Source organism: Ranitomeya imitator, chromosome 1 (assembly GCF_032444005.1).
Source record: "Ranitomeya imitator isolate aRanImi1 chromosome 1, aRanImi1.pri, whole genome shotgun sequence".
In the NCBI taxonomy this organism is placed as follows: Eukaryota; Metazoa; Chordata; class Amphibia; order Anura; family Dendrobatidae; genus Ranitomeya; species Ranitomeya imitator.
The window spans coordinates 907,947,212-907,967,356 of record NC_091282.1 but is presented as its reverse complement, the minus strand read 5'-3'; the positions used below and the strand labels follow the sequence as shown (position 1 = coordinate 907,967,356).

The 20,145-nt window shown below is 41.4% G+C and overlaps 1 protein-coding gene across 2 annotated transcripts in view; it reads right to left on the bottom strand.

Annotated features, from left to right (window-relative positions):
* The window catches only part of ABCG2 (ATP binding cassette subfamily G member 2 (JR blood group)), a 176,152-nt gene that overhangs the window by 10,090 nt on the left and 145,917 nt on the right, over window positions 1-20,145 (bottom strand). For both annotated transcript variants that reach the window (XM_069743442.1, XM_069743443.1), the window contains 7 exons: window positions 19,889-19,993; window positions 11,100-11,347; window positions 6,961-7,043; window positions 5,083-5,172; window positions 3,329-3,453; window positions 696-850; window positions 477-566 (listed from right to left, as the gene is read on the bottom strand). In XM_069743442.1, the coding sequence (XP_069599543.1) occupies window positions 477-566; window positions 696-850; window positions 3,329-3,453; window positions 5,083-5,172; window positions 6,961-7,043; window positions 11,100-11,347; window positions 19,889-19,993 (896 nt within the window). The remainder of the gene's footprint in view (window positions 1-476; window positions 567-695; window positions 851-3,328; window positions 3,454-5,082; window positions 5,173-6,960; window positions 7,044-11,099; window positions 11,348-19,888; window positions 19,994-20,145) is intronic.

The window sequence follows — 20,145 nt, the reverse complement described above, 5'->3', positions numbered from 1 at the left end:
TTTCCCCTAATATTGGCCAATTAGCATCTGCCTCATGGGGATTTTGCCTTCTTCTGGACCAACATGTTAGGGTATAGGTTGAACTCGAGGGATTAGTGTTTTCTTTCAATCTTAAAAGTATGCATCTGAAAATATGCAGGTAGTGTTATTCTATGTGCAAGCCAAATTTAAAGAAACTACTGTAAATACGGACTGTTAGAAAAGCTTTAGATTGGGTTAGGAATCTGAATAAAAGCCAAACCTGGCACTCAAACATCAGGGGACTCTAGCCATATTTGTTGATCCAATTCTATGCAAATCTTGCATGCATCGCAGAAATTAAATAAATCATTACAGGACATTGCATACCAATCACTGATACTTGTTGCTACTGAGAATACAACTACAGTGAGAAATCATAAAATGAAGAATGAAAAAAAAAAAAAACCCTGATGCAAACAAAAGAAATAAAGGAGGTGACTCAACATGAGACTTACAGTTAGGCCATATCGAGGAATGCTGAAATACTTGAGCCATGACAACCAACTCATAATGGAAGTTACGTTCACCAGTAAACCAGAAAATATCTACAAAGCAAACATAATCATTATATGGCTATATAAATTCAGTATGATGTTCTTCTACACAATAAGCAGCTATAAACTATCCAGGAAAGGGATAAGAGCAGAAGGCTACTTTTTGTGTGCAATACTCACAATCATAAAAACGAAGCTTATGGTCAGGAGAAGATTAGCGACAGCTACTACATCCTGACCAGCCGCTATGGCTAAACCCATGGATGTAGCGGTGTAGGAAATCATCATCAAGGTGAACATCATGGTGAAAAAACTTCCTGCTGTAGGCTTGAATCCTAAAATGTAGAAAGACAAAACATTTATAGTTCTAACGTTATCATTGATATATCCCGCTCCTTTAAAGCACCACTCTGGTGTATTTTTTATTTTTAATTCAGCACTTAAGTTGCATCACTACCATCTGTACCCTATGTGTAGTAAAATACTCACCAGTCACAGTCTTCTGATGTCCCTGGGACCACAGTGACGGGAGTTTGACCTGCCGGATCGCTCCAGTAATACTGGAGCAAACCAGAAGTCACTTCACAACGCAAGTCTGTGAGAGCTAGAACAAGTCCAGAACAAGGCCCTCAACCTCTGTCACGGAGACCTAGTGATCGTTAGCTGTGACTTCCGGTCAGTGACAAATGTGGACACAAGATGGCAGATAGGGATCGGAGCAATGGTAGAAGATGGTTACTGGTTAGTATTTTACTACACCTAGGGAACAAACATGAGTGATACCAATCTGGTGCTGAAATAAAAAGTAAGAGGTCTATTGTAATTCAATGTTGTATTATATCCGTTATATACATTTGTATTGTGATTATTTTATCTTGGCCAATATTAACATAATTCCAAATTTTCTACATTTACTGATTTCTTAGAACATATAATTCAGCGGTTATGCTTAGGTATCAGAATCTGGAACTTCAAATGCAGCTCCATGTTAGTAGCCACTTGTACGGCATAAAAAGAACACTGAATACACAGCAAGCTATGGTACTCCCACAAGAGACAGCTATCTCTTTCAACTGCCCATACACATGAATGCTCAGCTCTTGTGTTTTCAATTGGGATAGGAAAGAAGACCGCTGTTATACCCCAATGGAAGCTGCTTGCCTGCCCTGAAAACAAATGTTCCTTCTATTTCCATTTAGATAGTCAAATCCTTCTCTCTCCTGGCATCGCCTTTCAAGAGAATCAGGAGTTGCCCATGCACATCAGATTCTAAGTCTAATATGTATGTGAGCCTTTATTCTCAGCCAATTTTGCTAATTGTTACAGTTTCCTTTGACAGTCAAGGATAGTGCTACATCGACTGTACATTTATAAACAAAAACCACTGACACATCCTAATTATCCATGTAAGCTGGCAATGCCAATCCAAAAGAAACCAGCATAAAGTATATAAGGACACTCCCAACACAATATATCCAAAAAAAAACTACGGAGTTATAGTCCAGAGTAATATTTTAAAACAAAAATATTTTATTAAGGTAATCAGGCATAAAAATGACAAAACAATGTACCGTATTTTCTGGCGTATAAGACGACTGGGCATATAAGACGACCCCCAACTTTTCCATTTAAAATATAAAATCTTCTCAAAAGTCGGGGGTTGTATTATATGCTGGGTGTTGTCTTATAGGGTGGGTGTGGAGCAATTTGCGGTCGACGTATATAGTGGGGGGGAGTGGTCCCGATGACGAGGTGAGGGAGCGCCTCACCAGGAAGGTGTAAGTGAAGCAAACAGTCAGCGTCTGGGATGCCAGGGTTATGCAAAAAAGAGAGAGGTGCTGTGCCTAGAAAAACAATCCTCTTTCACTCATCTGGCTCGCCCTTGTATCCTATTATCTCCTTCTCTGCCTCTGCTTCACTTACACCTTCCCGGTGAGGTGCCTCCTCACCTCATCATTGGGACCGCTCCCCCCACAATATGCGGCGACCGCAGATTACTCCGCATCTGCCCTATAAGACGAAACCTGGCGTATAAGACGATACCCGACTTTTGAGAAGATTTTCAGGGGTTAAAAAGTAGTCTTATACGCCAGAAAATACAGTATATACGATACAGGTCAAACAGCAATACAGGCTCAGGTGTAAGGACCAAACCACATTCCCAAAAAGTAAGCAGAGACAAGGGGAAGCTGTTCTACCTCAATAAAAAATGCACAGTGCAAGTAAGATATTACAGCTAATATCAATATAAAGTGAATTGGTAACCTCTAATAGTAGTAATTGCACATATGTCCCAGACCTACAAGAGGAGTGTCAAATGCAATCTCATAAGTATTGCACAGCCGGAGCGTTCAAATAAAGCACCAAAAAGTATAACCTAAATCGGAAAGAAACACTGCTTACCCATGAATGTATCTGAGGGATGTGTGGTCCAATGCAGCCCCGACACGCGTTTCGCGCGGGCTTCCTCGGGGGGCTGTTATAGGTTATACTTTTTGTTTTAAAATATTACTCTGGACTATAACTCCGTAGTTTTTTGTAGGATATATTGACTGTACATTTAGAGAATCAAGGATCAAATAAAAGTTGTCCAAACCCAAACCAGGTTTCTATGGACACAGACAACTGTCTAATGTATATGGGGGCCTCACGAACTGTTCCCCTACAGATTAGGTCTGGGGACATAAGTATCGGGGGGTCGCTGGAATTTAATCATCTGATCATGTAGTTCTGTGGACGGCTAACTGATGATCAGCTTATTATCAGGGCAACGTATCGAAAATATTATGTAGTGTATTTGGCAATCCACTTACCAATCATGAAATAGAGAATGCATGTAAAAATGATGCTTGGCATTGTCCTCATGGGAAGCAAATCTGCTATCAGCTTGGAGAAGAAATATGACGACAGTCTGTAGTATCCGCTGATGTACTCGTGTCTAAAAGAAAACAAATTATTCATTCAGTTAGTTATCAGCCATATGTGCCTAAGGATCACTGAGCAGAAGTTTAACCAAACATGGTTTCAATGTGTCTGCTTCCGCCATACGTTAAATGCGCTCTATACTGGCGCATGTAGGACAGACTTATGCACTAACAGGAAATAAAAACGGGGACAACCCCTCAAAGTAACTAACAGTAGAGGGCTTTGAAGTCAAGGCCAATAGTAAGTGTATTTAGTGGACGATTGAGCTAAGAATCCTGTAGAAAATTTTCAAGTGAAAACTGGGACCCAGCTTTGACATTCATATAACTTCATTGTTGTAAAAAATAACTGAAGCAAAAAGTGGGAGTGGCCTTAGAATCTTCACTTTCTTCAAATGAATATACAATAACAACCCTCACACTCGAGGCCTAAATTTACTTTTACTTTAATTATCAACATCTATATTTGTGTGCTTGGGCGGGGGAAGCTTGGGTTCTTTGGATGGAGGGGCATATTTCTAAATGCGTAATTAACATTACCTCACAAGTCAGCCTATAAAGTACTAATGATGTGGTAATCGCCCACTGCACAGCTGGCGGACGCTCTTCTTGTTTCAGATGCTGCCCACAACCAGGCGACACACATGTTTCATATCTGTGAACATACTCTAAACCAGTGTTCCCCAACTCTGGTCCTCAAGAGCCACCAACAGGTCATGTTTTCAGGATTTCCTTAGTATTGCACAGGTGCTGGAATTATTACCTGTGCAGGTAATGGAATTATCACATGGGCAATAAGAAGGAAATACTAAAAACTTGACCTGTTGGTGGCTTTTGAGGACCAGAGTTGATGAACACTGCTGTAAACTAACCATATTTTGGTCCAAAATCACACACACACACACACACACACACACACACACTCTTTAATTTTATATTATGTCATGATCCTAGGGTTGCCCACCTACATCGTAAAGTATCAGACGACCTCACCTATACACAATTTTCGACTTCTCACCTCTCTACTATTGCATACACATGGAAGAAAAGATCTATTCCTTTCAAGAAGTTAGGAGTAGGATGGACACACTTATTGATGAAAATAATGAAATGAAAATAATTCACGATTGCAGCCAGCTGTATTACTCTTTGAAATATTCTGACATTTCGGAGGAAACCTAGCATGAAGATCCAACACAAAACTTGTCTGGAGGTAAGCCCGGCATGTAAAATAGGGAGACCTGTTAATCAACTCTAGTAGCACCGAGAAAAGCTGGCCAGGGGCAGAACCTGACTAGCCTGCTCGTTGGCTATGGACGAAGCATGTCATGGAATAGTATACCTGGTAGCAATTGAGCAGCCAGGCTCTGATTCTTGCTGTCTGCAGTTTGGGCAGCATGAATCGCTTGACGGGTTTCCTTTAAACTTGTGATACTTTTATGTACAGTACTTTTTTTATAAGCAATAAAAAGTTTTAAAAAGAAAAATCCGTTCTTTTATATTAACTGCTCTGTTTATATGTATATGTTTATAAGTCACTTGAAAATGCATGTAACGCTAACTCGTTATAGTCAGAGGCCTCAGTATGTATCCAATGCAGTGCCATCATCTTCCCATGGTCATCTTCATAAGATGATACTCACGTGAATATTTTCTTTTCCACAATAAATAGCTCAATGGCAGATACGCTGCTGAAACACTGGTTTGTGGTTATAAAGAACAAGGATCCAACTCTGTACGGAAAGAAGAAAGAACATGCAGAACTTAAAAAGTCTCCTTCTTTCGTACTTTACAGATTTTAAATGTAATACATTTCATAAACCTATATATGAATGTATATACCCACACACATACACACAGGTGAAAAGTAATAATGCTTTCAAAAATACATGTTAATAGTTCATTAATTAACAAAATGCAAAATGAATGAATGCAATGCCTTAAAAACAGCACCAATTTTGGGGGGGTTGTGAGTGCAGGAGCTATATTCATCTATCCTGACTCTATTGTGGATATTTTAGATTTTTTTTTTCTCCTTTCCAAGATGGAGTTTGAGCCAGCATGTGTGTGTGAGATAATAGAGGTCCCTTGGGAATGTCTTTGTGTAATAGACTTAGAAAAAAACATAGAAAAGGTAAAGAAACTAAACCCAAGTGACAGAATCACTTTTAGCAAATGACATGCATGTATGCTAAATATGCCAGCACATATTTAGAGATAAGCTGAGCCAATTATATTGCTACAACGCATGAATACTAGTAACCTATATAAGTTGATGCTATGGAGTAATAAAGGAGAGATCTGCTTGGATTCTTAATGTATTAGAATTCAAATTGTCTCTTCAGACAGGAAGAGGACTAGAACTCTAGTGCCACCTATTGGAAGTAGCAATCCTAACAGTCAATGTCGACCCTTTAACGAGCCTTGTCACATGACTTAGGATAAGAGCTAAACCAGAATCTCAGTTTGCAGACACTGTGTTTCGGGGTACTGCCCCTCATCAGTGCAAAGTGGAGATCTGGTTTGGCTGATTGAGAGGCGTCTGACCGGGATTCAAGAAGTATCGTTTCTCCTTGCGGAGAGTGACATGATAAGCATGTCGAGGTGAGGAGACTTAAAGCCTATTAATGTATTAGAGTGACTCTTCCGTGCACATATTTGAATTTTACAATTTAATTTGAAATAGTCACGTAGTCTCAGAACGTCCCAATTATATCATTGATCATCATTTTCATATGTAGGTTGAAACACAGCTGTATAGGAGCCTTAAAACTCTGCTATAAAAGGTGAGGTTGTGGAAGACAGTTACCGTAATTGTCAGAGGTCATACCCAAGACTAAGCACAGCAAAAAGGCAAAGATTCCAAAGCAGACTAGGGTTTGAAGATATATTGTTCAATCTCTTTTGAAAGTGCACCAAGAAATGGACAACATTGAGGACCACCAAGAAAAGAAATACAATAGTGATGAGCACAACTAGGCAACATCAAAGTTTATTAGCACAAAAAACAGTACAAGGCCATAAGCAGACATGTCAGCCAGAGCCTTTTTCATAGAGAACACATGAGTGCTCAGTCGAACAAGTAGTCCTGTGTATATGAAAGCTGGCTGAAATTGCTGTTGGCTCAAGCATTGTCCGAAGCATTATGGCCATCTTTAGGGAGGCATCTCATTGACTCTAAATGTATTCTAAAGCTGGACATCGATAAAAGACATAAGCATAAAGAGGAACAAGAAATCCTGGAAGTGATGACATGGTCCCCACAGAGCCCTGATCTCAACATCATCAAGTCTTTCTCGGATTACATGACGAGACATAAGGATTTTTACAAGCCTACATCCCGAGAAGATCTGTGGTTAATTCTCTGAGATGTTTGGAACAACTTCCATGCCAGGTTCCTTCAAATACTGTGTGCAAGTGTATCATTCATACTTCACATTATTGTTTCCACACCTACCTTAAACTATTGGACAATTCTGTATATTACCGCTTACTAGAGGATGCAGCTCTTATGCACTCACCTGTTTTGGATTCCGTTCTCATCATCTTTCACGCCAAAAAAGATGGCTCCAACAATGAGAGCGAGAATAAGACTAACCACTACCTGTGAGGGAACGTAAAAGATATGGTATAAATATACGGCATACATGAAGCTGAGAAATTCAACTATATAATTTTTTATTTAGCTTATTCTATCTCCATAGTGTTAAAAAGCATAAAATGAAAATGTAATGAGACTTGAAACTGTATAAGGTCAGTTTCCCTAAAAAATAAAATAAGTAATTTTTGACATAAAATTGTGTGAAGACTTTCTATCTGGGGTCAACCCCCATTTCTCACTAAAATGAATGTGCTTCATAACTGCCTCTTGTTACTACCATGACTACGTATTTCATAGAATATTTTTTTTTAACCCATAGGATGAAATTAAGTTAATTAAATACATTTCCTTGCAAAATCTTCAGTTTTACACAAATTAGCTGATGCAAAAATGAATACACCCCAATATTAAAAATAACCACATTTTGGATGAGCTTCATGATTTTTAGCACCAAGTCTTCTAAGCATGGAATAAATAGGTTGGTGACATATTGCAACATTTATCTTATTTTCCAATCTTCAGAATGACCTCTTTAAGAGCCTGGATGGACAGTGATTCTCTACAAAATTCACCATGCATGTTCAATTGAGTTCAGATGAGGAGATATACTTAGCCACTGAATCACTTTCAGCCTGTTCTTTAGAAATGCAATAGTGGTCTTAGATATGTGTTTCGGATCATGGTCATGTTGCAAAAATGCATGTCTACCAAGGACATGGAGTAATGAACATATCTTCTTTTTCTTTTAAGCAGCACATCAGTGAATTCAAGATACAGTCATTGAAATATAGCTCCCAACATCATCAGTACTCATGCAGCCAAACATAAGGATACTGCTACCACCATGTTTCCTTGTAAGCTCTATGCACTATTCTTTGTATTCCTCACCTTGGCAACGCCATGCAGTTTTTAAGTCATCAGTTCTAAGAACAATTACCTTGATCTCATCACTTTAGAATATAGAGTCCCAGTAGTCCTCTTATTCTGTTGCATAGGCCTTGGAAGTTGTAGGTGGGCTTATTTATGCATGGGCTTTAGGAGTGGCTTCCTTCATTGACAACACTCATGCATATAATTGCTCTACAGTGTACGCCATATTGTGTCACGTGAAACAATCACTGTGGTTTAACTTTCTACTTTAGCTAACTGCAGTGAACTTGCATGTCAATTTTCTTCAATCCTTCTCATCAGAAGACGCTACTGTTTAGGTGTTAACTTTTGTGGTCGGCTTGGATGTTTCTGTGAGATGCTTGCAGTTCCATCCATGTTACTTTTTTATGACTTTTGCTCTAGTATTCTGACTAGAACGTCTTTAGCCTTCACCTTTCTTCTGTAAATATTTTTTTTCCTCTGGTCTTGTGACATTTCTCTTCCATGTGGTGCCATTGCTATCAGCATAAAATGGAAAGGTGTTTTGATTGTTAAATAACACCTTTCTGTGTGCTGGACACCTGTTTAATGAATAATTGGACAAATTTGATGTTGAATTCTTGTTAGAATTTTGTAGTCTTAACTGTAGTTTGCTCCCAAGACTTTAATTGGGGTGTACTCAGTTTTGCAACATTGTCTTGATTGAATTTGTTATGAAAAAAATATTTTTTAGGGGGGTGTGCAAAATAGCAAATCTTGTTTACAATTAATGGTCCACGCTTGTGGGATGTGGGAGTATTTTGTAATATTGTATCCCATAGAAAATATTAATTCTGATAGGAAACTAAAGGTGTCTGTGCCACATTTGTTGGGGTATGCTGATTTATGCATGTGTGTGTGTACACACACACATATATTATAATATATTAACACATACATGCATACACATACTGAATACATACAGAAAAGTCTGAATGTGCACCTTAAATGTTCTCCAGAAGATAAGAGTAGATGCAAAAAGTACAGTATGAACATCCATGTAATTCAGAAATTGAAACAAATCTAAGCAGATTTTGGCTTGTAAAAATATATAAGAAGTTGAAATAATGCAATATTTGGAAACAATACCGCAAAAATCCTACAAAAAGCTTAAACTCTTAAGAAAGAAAGGGGCTGACAGCAAAGCATTGTCCACAAGTGATCAAGTGGCAATGATACAGAGGAATTAGTAAGGAGATTAAGAGATTATATGAAATGCTTTGACCTTTTCTGCCAATTCTCTTGTACAAAAGGTGGATAAAATATTTTAAAATGATTGGTATCAGGCTGATCGTTTAAGTGGAAGCTGTAAAGATGCATTAGCTTCTAATGCCATAATCGCTTTGGATAAGGGGGCTGTATTACTAAAAACCCGCCGAAAAGATCAAGGGGCACAGATTACTTTGCTATTAAGCTAGTTTTGGTGGAAAACAAGGATCATATCGAATCATTTTAAGTCGGATGACGTTAAATAGTTTTAATGAACTATGTACCACGCATAGAAAGGGTTGGAAATCCAGCACTAATGAGGTGTCGGGGACATTAAAGAGCAAGCAAAGTGCACATAAGGCAAAAGAAAACAAAAAATGTAAAGCCAATTTTGTGTCAGCTAATTTGGGTCACAAGGTTGATCATGTTCAGAGCATTTTTAGGATACAAGATCCACACATTTCTTTTAAATACAGCATTATGTATAAGTAATATAGTGATGTGTGACAGTGTACGTCCATGAGAAGATGGCATGCAGCACACTTGAATAAGGCTGCTTTAAGAGTAAGAAAACAAGAATAGAGATAAACTGCAATTTAGTTATTTTTAAAGTACCACTCCAGCGTCTTTTTTTGTTTGTTTTGTGCTGGAGTGGCGCTTTGAATGTAAGCCCCCTGCTCCTGTTCTTATACTCACCTTCCAGCGGCATCACTTTTACCGACACCGCTTCGGCCTCGCGGAGCCATCTTGTGCCCATAACTTCTGACTTGCTGAAAGTCAGATGCTACATCATAAGAGCTCAATGCAAGTCTATGAGATCCATAATTAGGCCAGAATGAGGCCCTCAGAGATGTACTGAAAAGTGACCTCTGTCGCTCCATGAAACACAGGAGCTGCTGGCAAGTCACTTTTCACCAGAGACAGACTGGAGCGAAGCTGGAAAAGGATGAAGGCAGCGGCAGGCGAGTAGGAGGCAGGGGAATTACTTTTAAAGAACCAATCCAGTGGTACAATAATAAAAAAAATGCTGGAGTGGTGCTTTAATTGAAAGTAGTGGGCCACTGTGTAACAGCAACTCCCAATCTGACCAAGCCTGTTCATGCATTACCTAGACATTTATTTTAATTGTCAACAGGTAACTATTTCACATAGCCAGTCATAGCCTCCTCAACAATAACAGCTGATCCCTGGGGGTTAAAAGGTTCAAAAGGGTTGTCACCATGATGTCCCTTGTAAGTGCTACCAGTTACCTATATACTGTATAGGGGAGCAGTCAACTGGCCAGATAAACCGTACAGAGATCGGAATGTGGACTGTCTCAACCCCAGCAAGACAGGTTTGTGTATTTCTATGCAGCTGTCACTCGGTTAGGGCTCATACTCACATGCGAGCCGCACGCTCCGCTCCTGAGTGCCGGGTGCAGTGCCAGGTATTGACGTGCGAGACTCATCCGAGTTTCTCACATGTGAGTATGAGCCCTTAGGCAGAGGATCCAGCCAGTCCCTGCAATACGTATGCGTACCAATCTCATTTCGATATACATGGCCATCTGACGGCGCCCTAAGGCTTTAATCAGTCATCTCATCATTGATTTTTCTGAATCTTTCAAAGAACAGTCTGATATACTGTCAGAGTTTCATCATTGATTTTCTCATATGAAAAAGAAAATAAAGTTGGAGAGCTTTTCCTCTACATTACAATGTTTAAAATGGACAGCACACAGACTGCAATGTGTGTCATGAGTGATTTTTTTTTATGGACATACAGTCCGTCAAAAAACCAGATCTGTGAACAGCCCGTAGACTTTGATGAGAAATCACGGCTAGAACTCGCATGTCAATCACTGACGTCTGAATGAGGCCTAAAGCAGGTTGTGGGTTTTTTACTAGTGGGCGAGTGATGTTAGAAGATAACGTAATGCCCTGATATCTCCACACTTACCTGGGCGATTGAAGCTTGGGGATTACGAATGAGATTTTTAAAGGACCTCTTGCATACCCATTTCATCTGATGGAAGAATGAAGTGCTGTATGTGATTTGCCTGGCAAAGAAATGCGTCTTCACTTTTTCCCCACTTGACATTTTCTCCAGTTCTGCTTTAGTCTCCATATAATAATTGGTATTAGAGAAATCAATCGCCAGTTTATCCACCACAGTCTGACTGCCACTGTCATTCGGCTCTTCCATGCCTAAGAGTCATGAAGGCATACATTACATTCATCGGCCAATAAATAGATCACTGTACTACCACAATAGCTACACCAGTTTAACCCCTTCCTGAAGATGCCATTTTTCGATTTTGCACTTTTGTTTTTTCCTCCCCTTTTCCAAATTTTATAGCTCGTTAGCGTGCATGACAAATTGTAATTTTGAATGAAGCCATTCATTTTACCATAAAATCTACTGAAAAACAGGAGAAAAAAAAATTGTTGGCTGGAATGATGAGAAAAACCTCCTGCAAATGAGCCATTGTTTTTTTGCTTTGTTATTACATTGTTCACCGTTTTAACCCCTTCATGACCCAGCCTATTTTGACCTTAATGACCTGGCCGTTTTTTGCAATTCTGACCAGTGTCCCTTTATGAGGTAATAACTCAGGAAAGCTTCAACGGATCCTAACGGTTCTGAGATTGTTTTTTCGTGACATATTGGGCTTCATGATAGTGGTAAATTTAGGTCAATAATTTTTGCGTTTATTTGTGGGAAAAAATGGAAATTTGGCTAAAATTTTGAAAATTTCGCAATTTTCAAGTTTTGAATTTTTATTCTGTTAAACCAGAGAGTTATATGACACAAAATAGTTAATAAATAACATTTCCCACATGTCTACTTTACATCAGCACAATTTTGGAAACAAATTTCTTTTTTGCTAGGAAGTTATAAGGGTTAAAATTTGAACAGCGATTTCTCATTTTTACAACGAAATTTACAAAACCATTTTTTTTAGGGACCACCTCACATTTGAAGTCAGTTTGAGGGGTCTGTATGGCTGAAAATACCCAAAAGTGACACCATTCTAAAAACAGCACCTCTCAAGGTACTCAAAACCACATTCAAGAAGTTTATTAACCCTTCAGGTACTTCACAGCAGCAGAAGCATCATGGAAGGAAAAAATGAACATTTAACTTTTTAGTCACATAAATGATGTTTTAGCAACAATTTTTTTATTTTCCCAAGGGTAAAAAGAGAAACTGGACCCCAAACGTTATTGTACAATTTGCCCTGAGCACGCCGATATTTCATATGTGGGGGGAACCACTGTTTGGGCGCATGTCAGGGCTCTGAAGGGAAGGAGCGCCATTTGACTTTTTCAATGAAAAATTGGCTCCAGTCTTTTGCGGACACCATGTCGCGTTTGGAAAGCCCCTGTGTGCCTAAACATTGGAACTTCCCCACAAGTGACCCCATTTTGGAAACTAGACCCCCCAAGGAACTTATCTAGATACATAGTGAACACTTTGAACCCCCAGGTGCTTCACAAATTGATCCGAAAAAATGAAAAAGTACTTTTTTTTCACAAAAAAATTCATTTAGCCTCAATTTGTTCATTTCCACATGGGCAACAGGATAAAATGGATCCTAAAATTTATTGGGCAATTTCTTCTGAGTACAGTGATACCTCACATGTGGGGGTAAACCACTGTTTGGGCACGCGGCAGGGCTCGGAAGGGAAGGAGCGCCATTTGACTTTTTGAATGAAAAATTAGCTCCAATCGTTAGCTGATACCATGTCGCGTTTGGAGAGGCCCTGTGTGCCTAAACATTGGCGCTCCCCCACATGTGACCCCATTTTGGAAAGTAGACCTCCCATGGAACTAATCTAGATGTGCGGTGACCACTTTAAGCCCCCAAGTGCATCATAGAAGTTTATAACGCAGAGCCGTGAAAATAAAAAATCATTTTTCTTTCCTCAAAAATTATTTTTTAGCCTGCAATTTTTTATTTTCACAAGAGTAACAGGAGAAATTGGACCCAAAAAGTTGTTGTCCAGTTTGTCCTGAGTATGCTGATGCCCCATATGTGGGGGGAACCACTGTTTGGGCACACGTCGGGGCTCAGAAGGGAAGTAGTGACTTTTGAAATGCAGACTTTGATGGAATGGTCTGCGGGCGTCACGTTGCGTTTGCAGAGCCCCTGATGTGCCTAAACAGTAGAAACCCCCCACAAGTGACCCCATTTTGGAAACTAGACCCCCCAAGGAACTTATCTAGATATGTGGTGAGCACTTTGAACCCCCAAGTGCTTCACAGAAGTTTACAACGCAGAGCCGTGAAAATAAAAAATCATTTTTCTTTCCTCAAAAAAGATGTTTTAGCAATTAATTTTTTATTTTCACAAGGATAACAGGAGAAATTGTACCCCAATATTTGTTGCCCAGTTTGTCTTGAGTACGCTGATATCCCATATGTGGGGGTAAACCACTGTTTGGGCGCACGTCGGGGCTCGGAAGGGAGGGAGCACCATTTGACTTTTTGAACGCAAGATTGGCTGGAATCAATGGTGGCGCCATGTTGCGTTTGGAGACCCCCTGCTGTGCCTAAACAGTGGAAACCCCTCAATTATAACTCCAACACTAACCCCAACACACCCCTAACCCTTATCCCAACTCTAGCCATAACCCTAATCACAACCCTAACCCCAACACACCCCTAACCACAACCCTATCCCCAACATACCCATAACCCTAATCCCAACCCTAACCCTAATCCCAAACCTAATCACAACTTTAACGCCAACACACCCCTAACCCTATCCATTACCCTAACCACAAGCCTAATCTTAACCCTATTTCCAACCCTAGCCCTAATTCCAACCCTAACTCTGTTGTGAATTCCGCTCTTGGGCTCCCTCCGGTGGTTGTAAGAGGCACTCTTGTGAGTTCTGCTCTTGGGCCCCCTCTTGTGGTTTCTAGTGGTATGGCTGCTCCTTGGAGTTAGCTGTCATCAGCTGCCTCCACTTATCGTCTCTTCTGCTCGGCTATTTAAGTCTGGCTCTTTCTTCAGCCTGTTCCACTTGTCAATGTTTCCTGGCTGGATTCACATCTCTGCTTGGATTCTCCTGGTTTTCTGACCAGTTCTGCAAAGATAACTTCTGGCTTTGCTCATTTCAGTCCACATGTTGTGGACTTATCGTTCTGTGCATTCTATATTTGTCCAGCTTGTCAGTATGGATTATTTCTGTTAGCTGGAAGCTCTGGGAAGCAGATTTACCCTCCACACCCTTAGTCAGGTGTGGAGATTTTTGTAAACTCTGTGTGGATTGTTTTGTAGTTTTTATACTGACCGCACAGTATCCTTTCCTGTCCTATCTATCAAGCTAGACTGGCCTCCTATGCTAAAATCTGATTTCATTTCTGCGTATTTTATTTTCCCCTCCTCTCACCGTCAATATTTGTGGGGGGCTATGTTTCCTTTGGGGATTTTCTCTGAGGCAACATAGGTTTCCTGTTCCATCTTTAGGGGAAGTTAGATCTTAGGCTGTGCCGAGGGGTCTAGGGAGCGTCAGGTACCCCCCACGGCTATTTTTAGTTGCGCTGCTAGGTTCAGGGTTTGCGGTCAGTACAGATACCACCTCCTTCAGAGCTTGTCTCATGTTGTTCCTAAACCACCAGATCATAACATAACTCTAATTCCAACCCTAACCCTAAGGCTATGTGCCCACTTTGCGGATTCGTGTGAGATTTTTCCGCACGATTTTTGAAAAATCCGCAGGTAAAAGGCACTGCGTTTTACCTGCGGGTTTACAGCAGATTTCCAGTGTTTTTTGTGCGGATTTCACCTGCGGATTCCTATTGAGGAACAGGTGTAAAACGCTGCGGAATCCGCACAAAATTGACATGCAGCGGAAAATACAACGCAGCGTTTCCGCACGGTATTTTCCGCACCATGGGCACAGCGGATTTGGTTTTCCATAGGTTTACATGGTACTGTAAACCTGATGGAAAACTTCTATGAATTCGCAGCGGCCAATCCGCTGCAGATCTGTGGCCAATCTGCTGCGGATCCGCAGCCAAATCCGCACCGTGTGCAAATACCCTAACCCTAACGGAAAAAGAAAAAAAAAATATTTTCTTCATTTTATTATTGGCCCTACCTATGGGGGTGATAAAGGGGGGGTGTCATTTACTATTTTTTTTATTTTGATCACTGTGATATAACCTATCACAGTGATCAAAATATACCTGGAACGAATCTGCCGGCCGGCAGATTCGGCGACCACACTGCGCATGCGCCCGCCATTTTGGAAGATGGCGGCGCCCAGGGAGAAGACGGACGGACACCGGGAGGCCGGTAAGTATAAGGGGGGGGGAGATCGGAGCACGGGGTGGGGGAATCGGAGAACGGGGGTGTGTGGCATCGGAGCACGGGGGAGAGGACAGGATGGCAGACGGGAGCGGAGGACCGGACGGAGGACCAGTGAGGCGATCGGTGGCGGTGGGGCGGGGGTACACCAGCGTTTCCAGCCATGGCCGATGATATTGCAGCATCGGCTATGGCTGGATTGTAATATTTCACCAGTTTTTTAGGTGAAATATTACAAATCTCTCTGATTGGCTGTTGAAAGTAAAACTGCCAATCAGAGCGATCGTAGCCACGGGGGGGGGGGGGGGGTGAAGCCCCTGGGCTAAAGTACCACTCCCCCTGTCCCTGCAGATCGGGTGAAATTGGAGTTAACCCTTTCACCCGATCTGCAGGGACGCAATCTTTCCATGACGCCACATAGGCGTCATAGGTCGGATTGGCACCGACTTTCATGACGCCTACGTGGCGTCAAAGGCCAGGAAGGGGTTAAAAATGACCTGAAAACATGGTCATCAAGGTCCATGCAATCATAGCAATACTAAACTTGCATAGCTTTGTTTTTGTTTTATTTTAATTCTGAAATTTGTACAAAAAAATTGCTTTTTGTTGCCATTTTCAGAGACCCGTAACTTTTTATTTCATTGTCAATGGAAATGTTTTAGGGTTTATTTTTTTTGGTGAGGAGCTTACACCATTTACGGGTAATGATACCAAATGTATGGGGGGGGTGGGTTTTAGGTATTTTTAGCTGGGGACAATTGGGTGATTCAAATCTTTATGTTTTTTATACTTCATTTTTTAGTCATGATTGAGGACTTGACTCTGAGATCGTTTATAGTATACAGAGCAGTATTCCAGTATTTAGCAAATATCTCAATCTCCTATGAAGCTGGACTTCACAGGATTACCAAGATGGCACCAATGTGGGCTTTAAGCAGGCCCCAGCTGTCATGGCAACCCATAAAGCACCCTACGATCATGTTATCAGAGGAGGTCACTGGCGCCCAAACAGGCACCTCACCAGGATAGCGCTATGTAGATGCTGCTGTCAGAGAGTGGCAGCATCATTTAGGTGGTTAAACATCAGTGATTGGTGCTAGTTTTGATTGTTGTTGTTTGAGGAAGGTGCTGACTATAATACAGCTGGCACCTGCCATATATGAAATGGTCTCGGCTCCTGAGCCCAATCCATACTGGTGCACCCGACATATGATGTAATATACTGTATGTCCTATGTTAGGAAGGGTAGTGGACTACGTCCGAGTGTCCACCTCCAGTTTTTTGCTCCCTTTCTTCCCAGAGCCATCATTTTCCTATTTTTCCGTCAATATGGCTGTGTGAGGGCTTGTTTTTTTGCAGGATGAGTTGTACTTTTGAACAACACCATTGATTTTGGCATATCGTATACTGGAAAAAAAGTCCCAAGTGCGGTGAAATTGCAAAAAGAAAGTGCAATTCTACAATTGCTTTTTTTTTTTTCTTAAACCAAAAGCTAAACTGACCTGCCATTATGATTCTACAGGTCAATAAGATTACGCAGATACTAAACATGTATAGTCTTTTTTAAGTGGTAAAAAAAAAATTTAAAATTTGCGCTATTTTCCAAGACCCGTAGCGTCTCCATTTTTTCTGGATCTGTGGCTGGGTGAAGGCTTATTTTTTGCGTTCCGAGCTGACATTTTTATTGATACCATTAGCGGCCAATGGGCGGAACTCTTTACAGATCGGCTTATAGTCAATGGAATCGTCAGCACATAAGCCCGAATCCCATTTTGCAGGGAGGTTTGGATGCAATGTGAAAGCACCCTTAGGCCACGTGTACACATTGAGTATTTGATTAGTTGTTTTTTTAACCTGAGTTTTGTTCCATTCCTGGTTTTGGCTTACAATAAGGGCTCTTTTCCATTTGCGAGAAACACGTCCGTGTCTCGCATGTGAAAGCCAAGCTCTGGCGCCGGCACTTGGGAGCGGAGCGTGCAGCTCCATGTGTTACTATGCGGCCGCACGCTCCGCTCTGGAGTGCCGGCGCCAGAGCTTGGATTTCACATACGAGACACAGACGTGTTTCTCGCAAATGGAAAAGAGCCCTAAGAGGAAAAGTATAATAGAAACACGTCACCACTTCAGTATTTTTCCCCTACTCCTGGTTTTGGCTTACAAATATTGATGTAAAATACTGACAAAATACTCAATGTGTGAACGTGGCCTTAATCTTATCAAAACATACACACACAAAAAAAAAAGGAGTAAAGATTTATGTTGGCTAAAATTTTTATTGTGCTGTTCCTCTATTACTCCTCCGAAAAATCTTAAAGCGAACCTGTCAGCATTCTATAATGCTGTAGATAAGCCCCGGTCGGACCTCAAAGATAAAGGAACAGCACGGTGGCTCAGTGTTTAGCACTGCAGTCTTGCAGCACTGAAATCCTGGGTTAAAAAAATCCTACCAAGGACACCATCTGCAAGGAGCTTGTATGTTCTCCCCGTGTTCGGTGGCTGTTCTCCAGGTTTCCTCCCACATTCCAAAGACATACTGATGGGAATCTAGATTGTGAGCCCCATTGGGGATAGCGATTATAACGTGTGCAAACTGTAAAGCGCTGCGGAATATGTTAGCGCTATATAAAAATAAAGATTATTATAAATTTTATTATATTCACCCGGGGGGCAATCTGGTTCGGTCCGGTTAAATGGGTATCGCAGCTCCGGTTTGCGCCTCCGATCTTCTTGCGATGTCGCCATCCTGTTGCTTCATCACTCCCTGGCATCGTGCTGGGTCTCTCTGACCTTTCCCGACACCTGCACACTGCAGTACTTTACTCTGCCCTCAACAGGGCAGATAAGTACACCTGCGCAGGAGCACGATGCCGGGGAGCAATGAACTAGTGCATACCAAAAAAAGCAACTTATATATCAAAATACGAAAATGGTTGCACTTAGTTGTGTTAAAGCATGTCAATGTGAAATACATGAAGTTTATATTCACCCATGCATTCAGATATTAGCCATAGGTAAGTGTGCACACTGGGCAGTTAAGGCCCCTTCACACTAAGCGACGCTGCAGCGATACCGACAACGATCCGGATCGCTGCAGCGTCGCTGTTTGGTCGCTGGAGAGCTGTCACACAGACCGCTCTCCAGCGACCAACGATGCCGGTAACCAGGGTAAATATCGGGTAACTAAGCGCAGGGCCGCGCTTAGTAACCCGATGTTTACCCTGGTTACCATGCTAAAAGTAAAAAAAAAACAAACACTAGATACTTACCTATCGCTGTCTGTCCTCCAGCGCTGTGCTCTGCACTCCTCCTGTACTGGCTGTGAGCCGGAAAGCAGAGCGGTGACGTCACCGCTCTGCTTTCCGGCTCACAGCCAGTACAGGAGGAGTGCAGAGCACAGCGCTGGAGGACAGACAGCGGTAGGTAAGTATCTAGTGTTTGTTTTTTTTTACTTTTAGCATGGTAACCAGGGTAAACATCGGGTTACTAAGCGCGGCTCTGCGCTTAGTTACCCGATGTTTACCCTGGTTACCAGTGAAGACATCGCTGGATCGGTGTCACACACGCCGATCCAGCGATGTCAGCAGGAGTCCAGCGACGAAATAAAGTTCTGGACTTTATTCAGCGACCAACGATCTCCCAGCAGGGGCCTGATCGTTGGTCGCTGTCACACATAACGATTTCATTAACGATATCGTTGCTATGTCACAAATAGCAACGATATCGTTAACAATATCGTTATGTGTGAAGGTACCTTTAGGTCAGGGACCCATCAGATTCATGAGATTACCTTGATGATGTTTGATGGGCTCAAACTATTTGGCAAAATTTTTTGCTAAACATCTCGTGTGGATTTTTCCTAAATTTCAAAAGCCATATTGCTATTCTCACTTCATGTATTTAATATTGACTGAGTGCAACCATTTTCGTATTTTGATATACAAGTTGCTTTTTTGGTATGCACCTGTTCAGACTAGTTCTTGATGTGTCAGTTTTTCTGTTATTTATCATTTTAAGGACAGCATAAGTCTGCACAGGGACACACCTCCAAATGGTAACTCCCAGTTGTCAATTTGTCATATGTTTGTAAGAGGAATAACAGAGGAAAAGCACGATGCAGAAAAGTGAGAAAACCTGACCCAAAATTGGTAGAATTAGGGTGAACACAATTATTAATAAGGGTGCAGTTAGATGGCTGCATTACTCGCACAAGGATTGCAACACAATCCACGGACTGGCCATTGACTTTCCTGACCCGAGTGTGATAGATGCATAGAAATACATGCTGTCATGCTCAGGTCAAGAGAGCCGACGGCTAGTCCGAGGATTGCGATGTGATGCGATCCTCGCTCGAGTAATGTGGCCATCTGACTACACCCTGAAACCTCTGCACAGCTGAGATAATAGAGAAAACTCTGTATCCTACGTACCTAGATCCACTTCTTCTAGTTTGTTTAAGGCAACAGCTGTGGAGTCTCCATTAATGACGTCGAGGAAGAAGTCAGCAGGATTATTGTGCTCTTCACAGGTATATCCTGCCAAAAGAAAAATGACATTATTATAAAAGTATACATTATGGAGTCGCTCAGTGGTGAGCACTGTTGCACGGAATGTACTGACAAAATTGGGTAAGAAAGAGGGACATTTGACTACAACCCTCATTGGAAACAATAAGTGGTATAGAGGA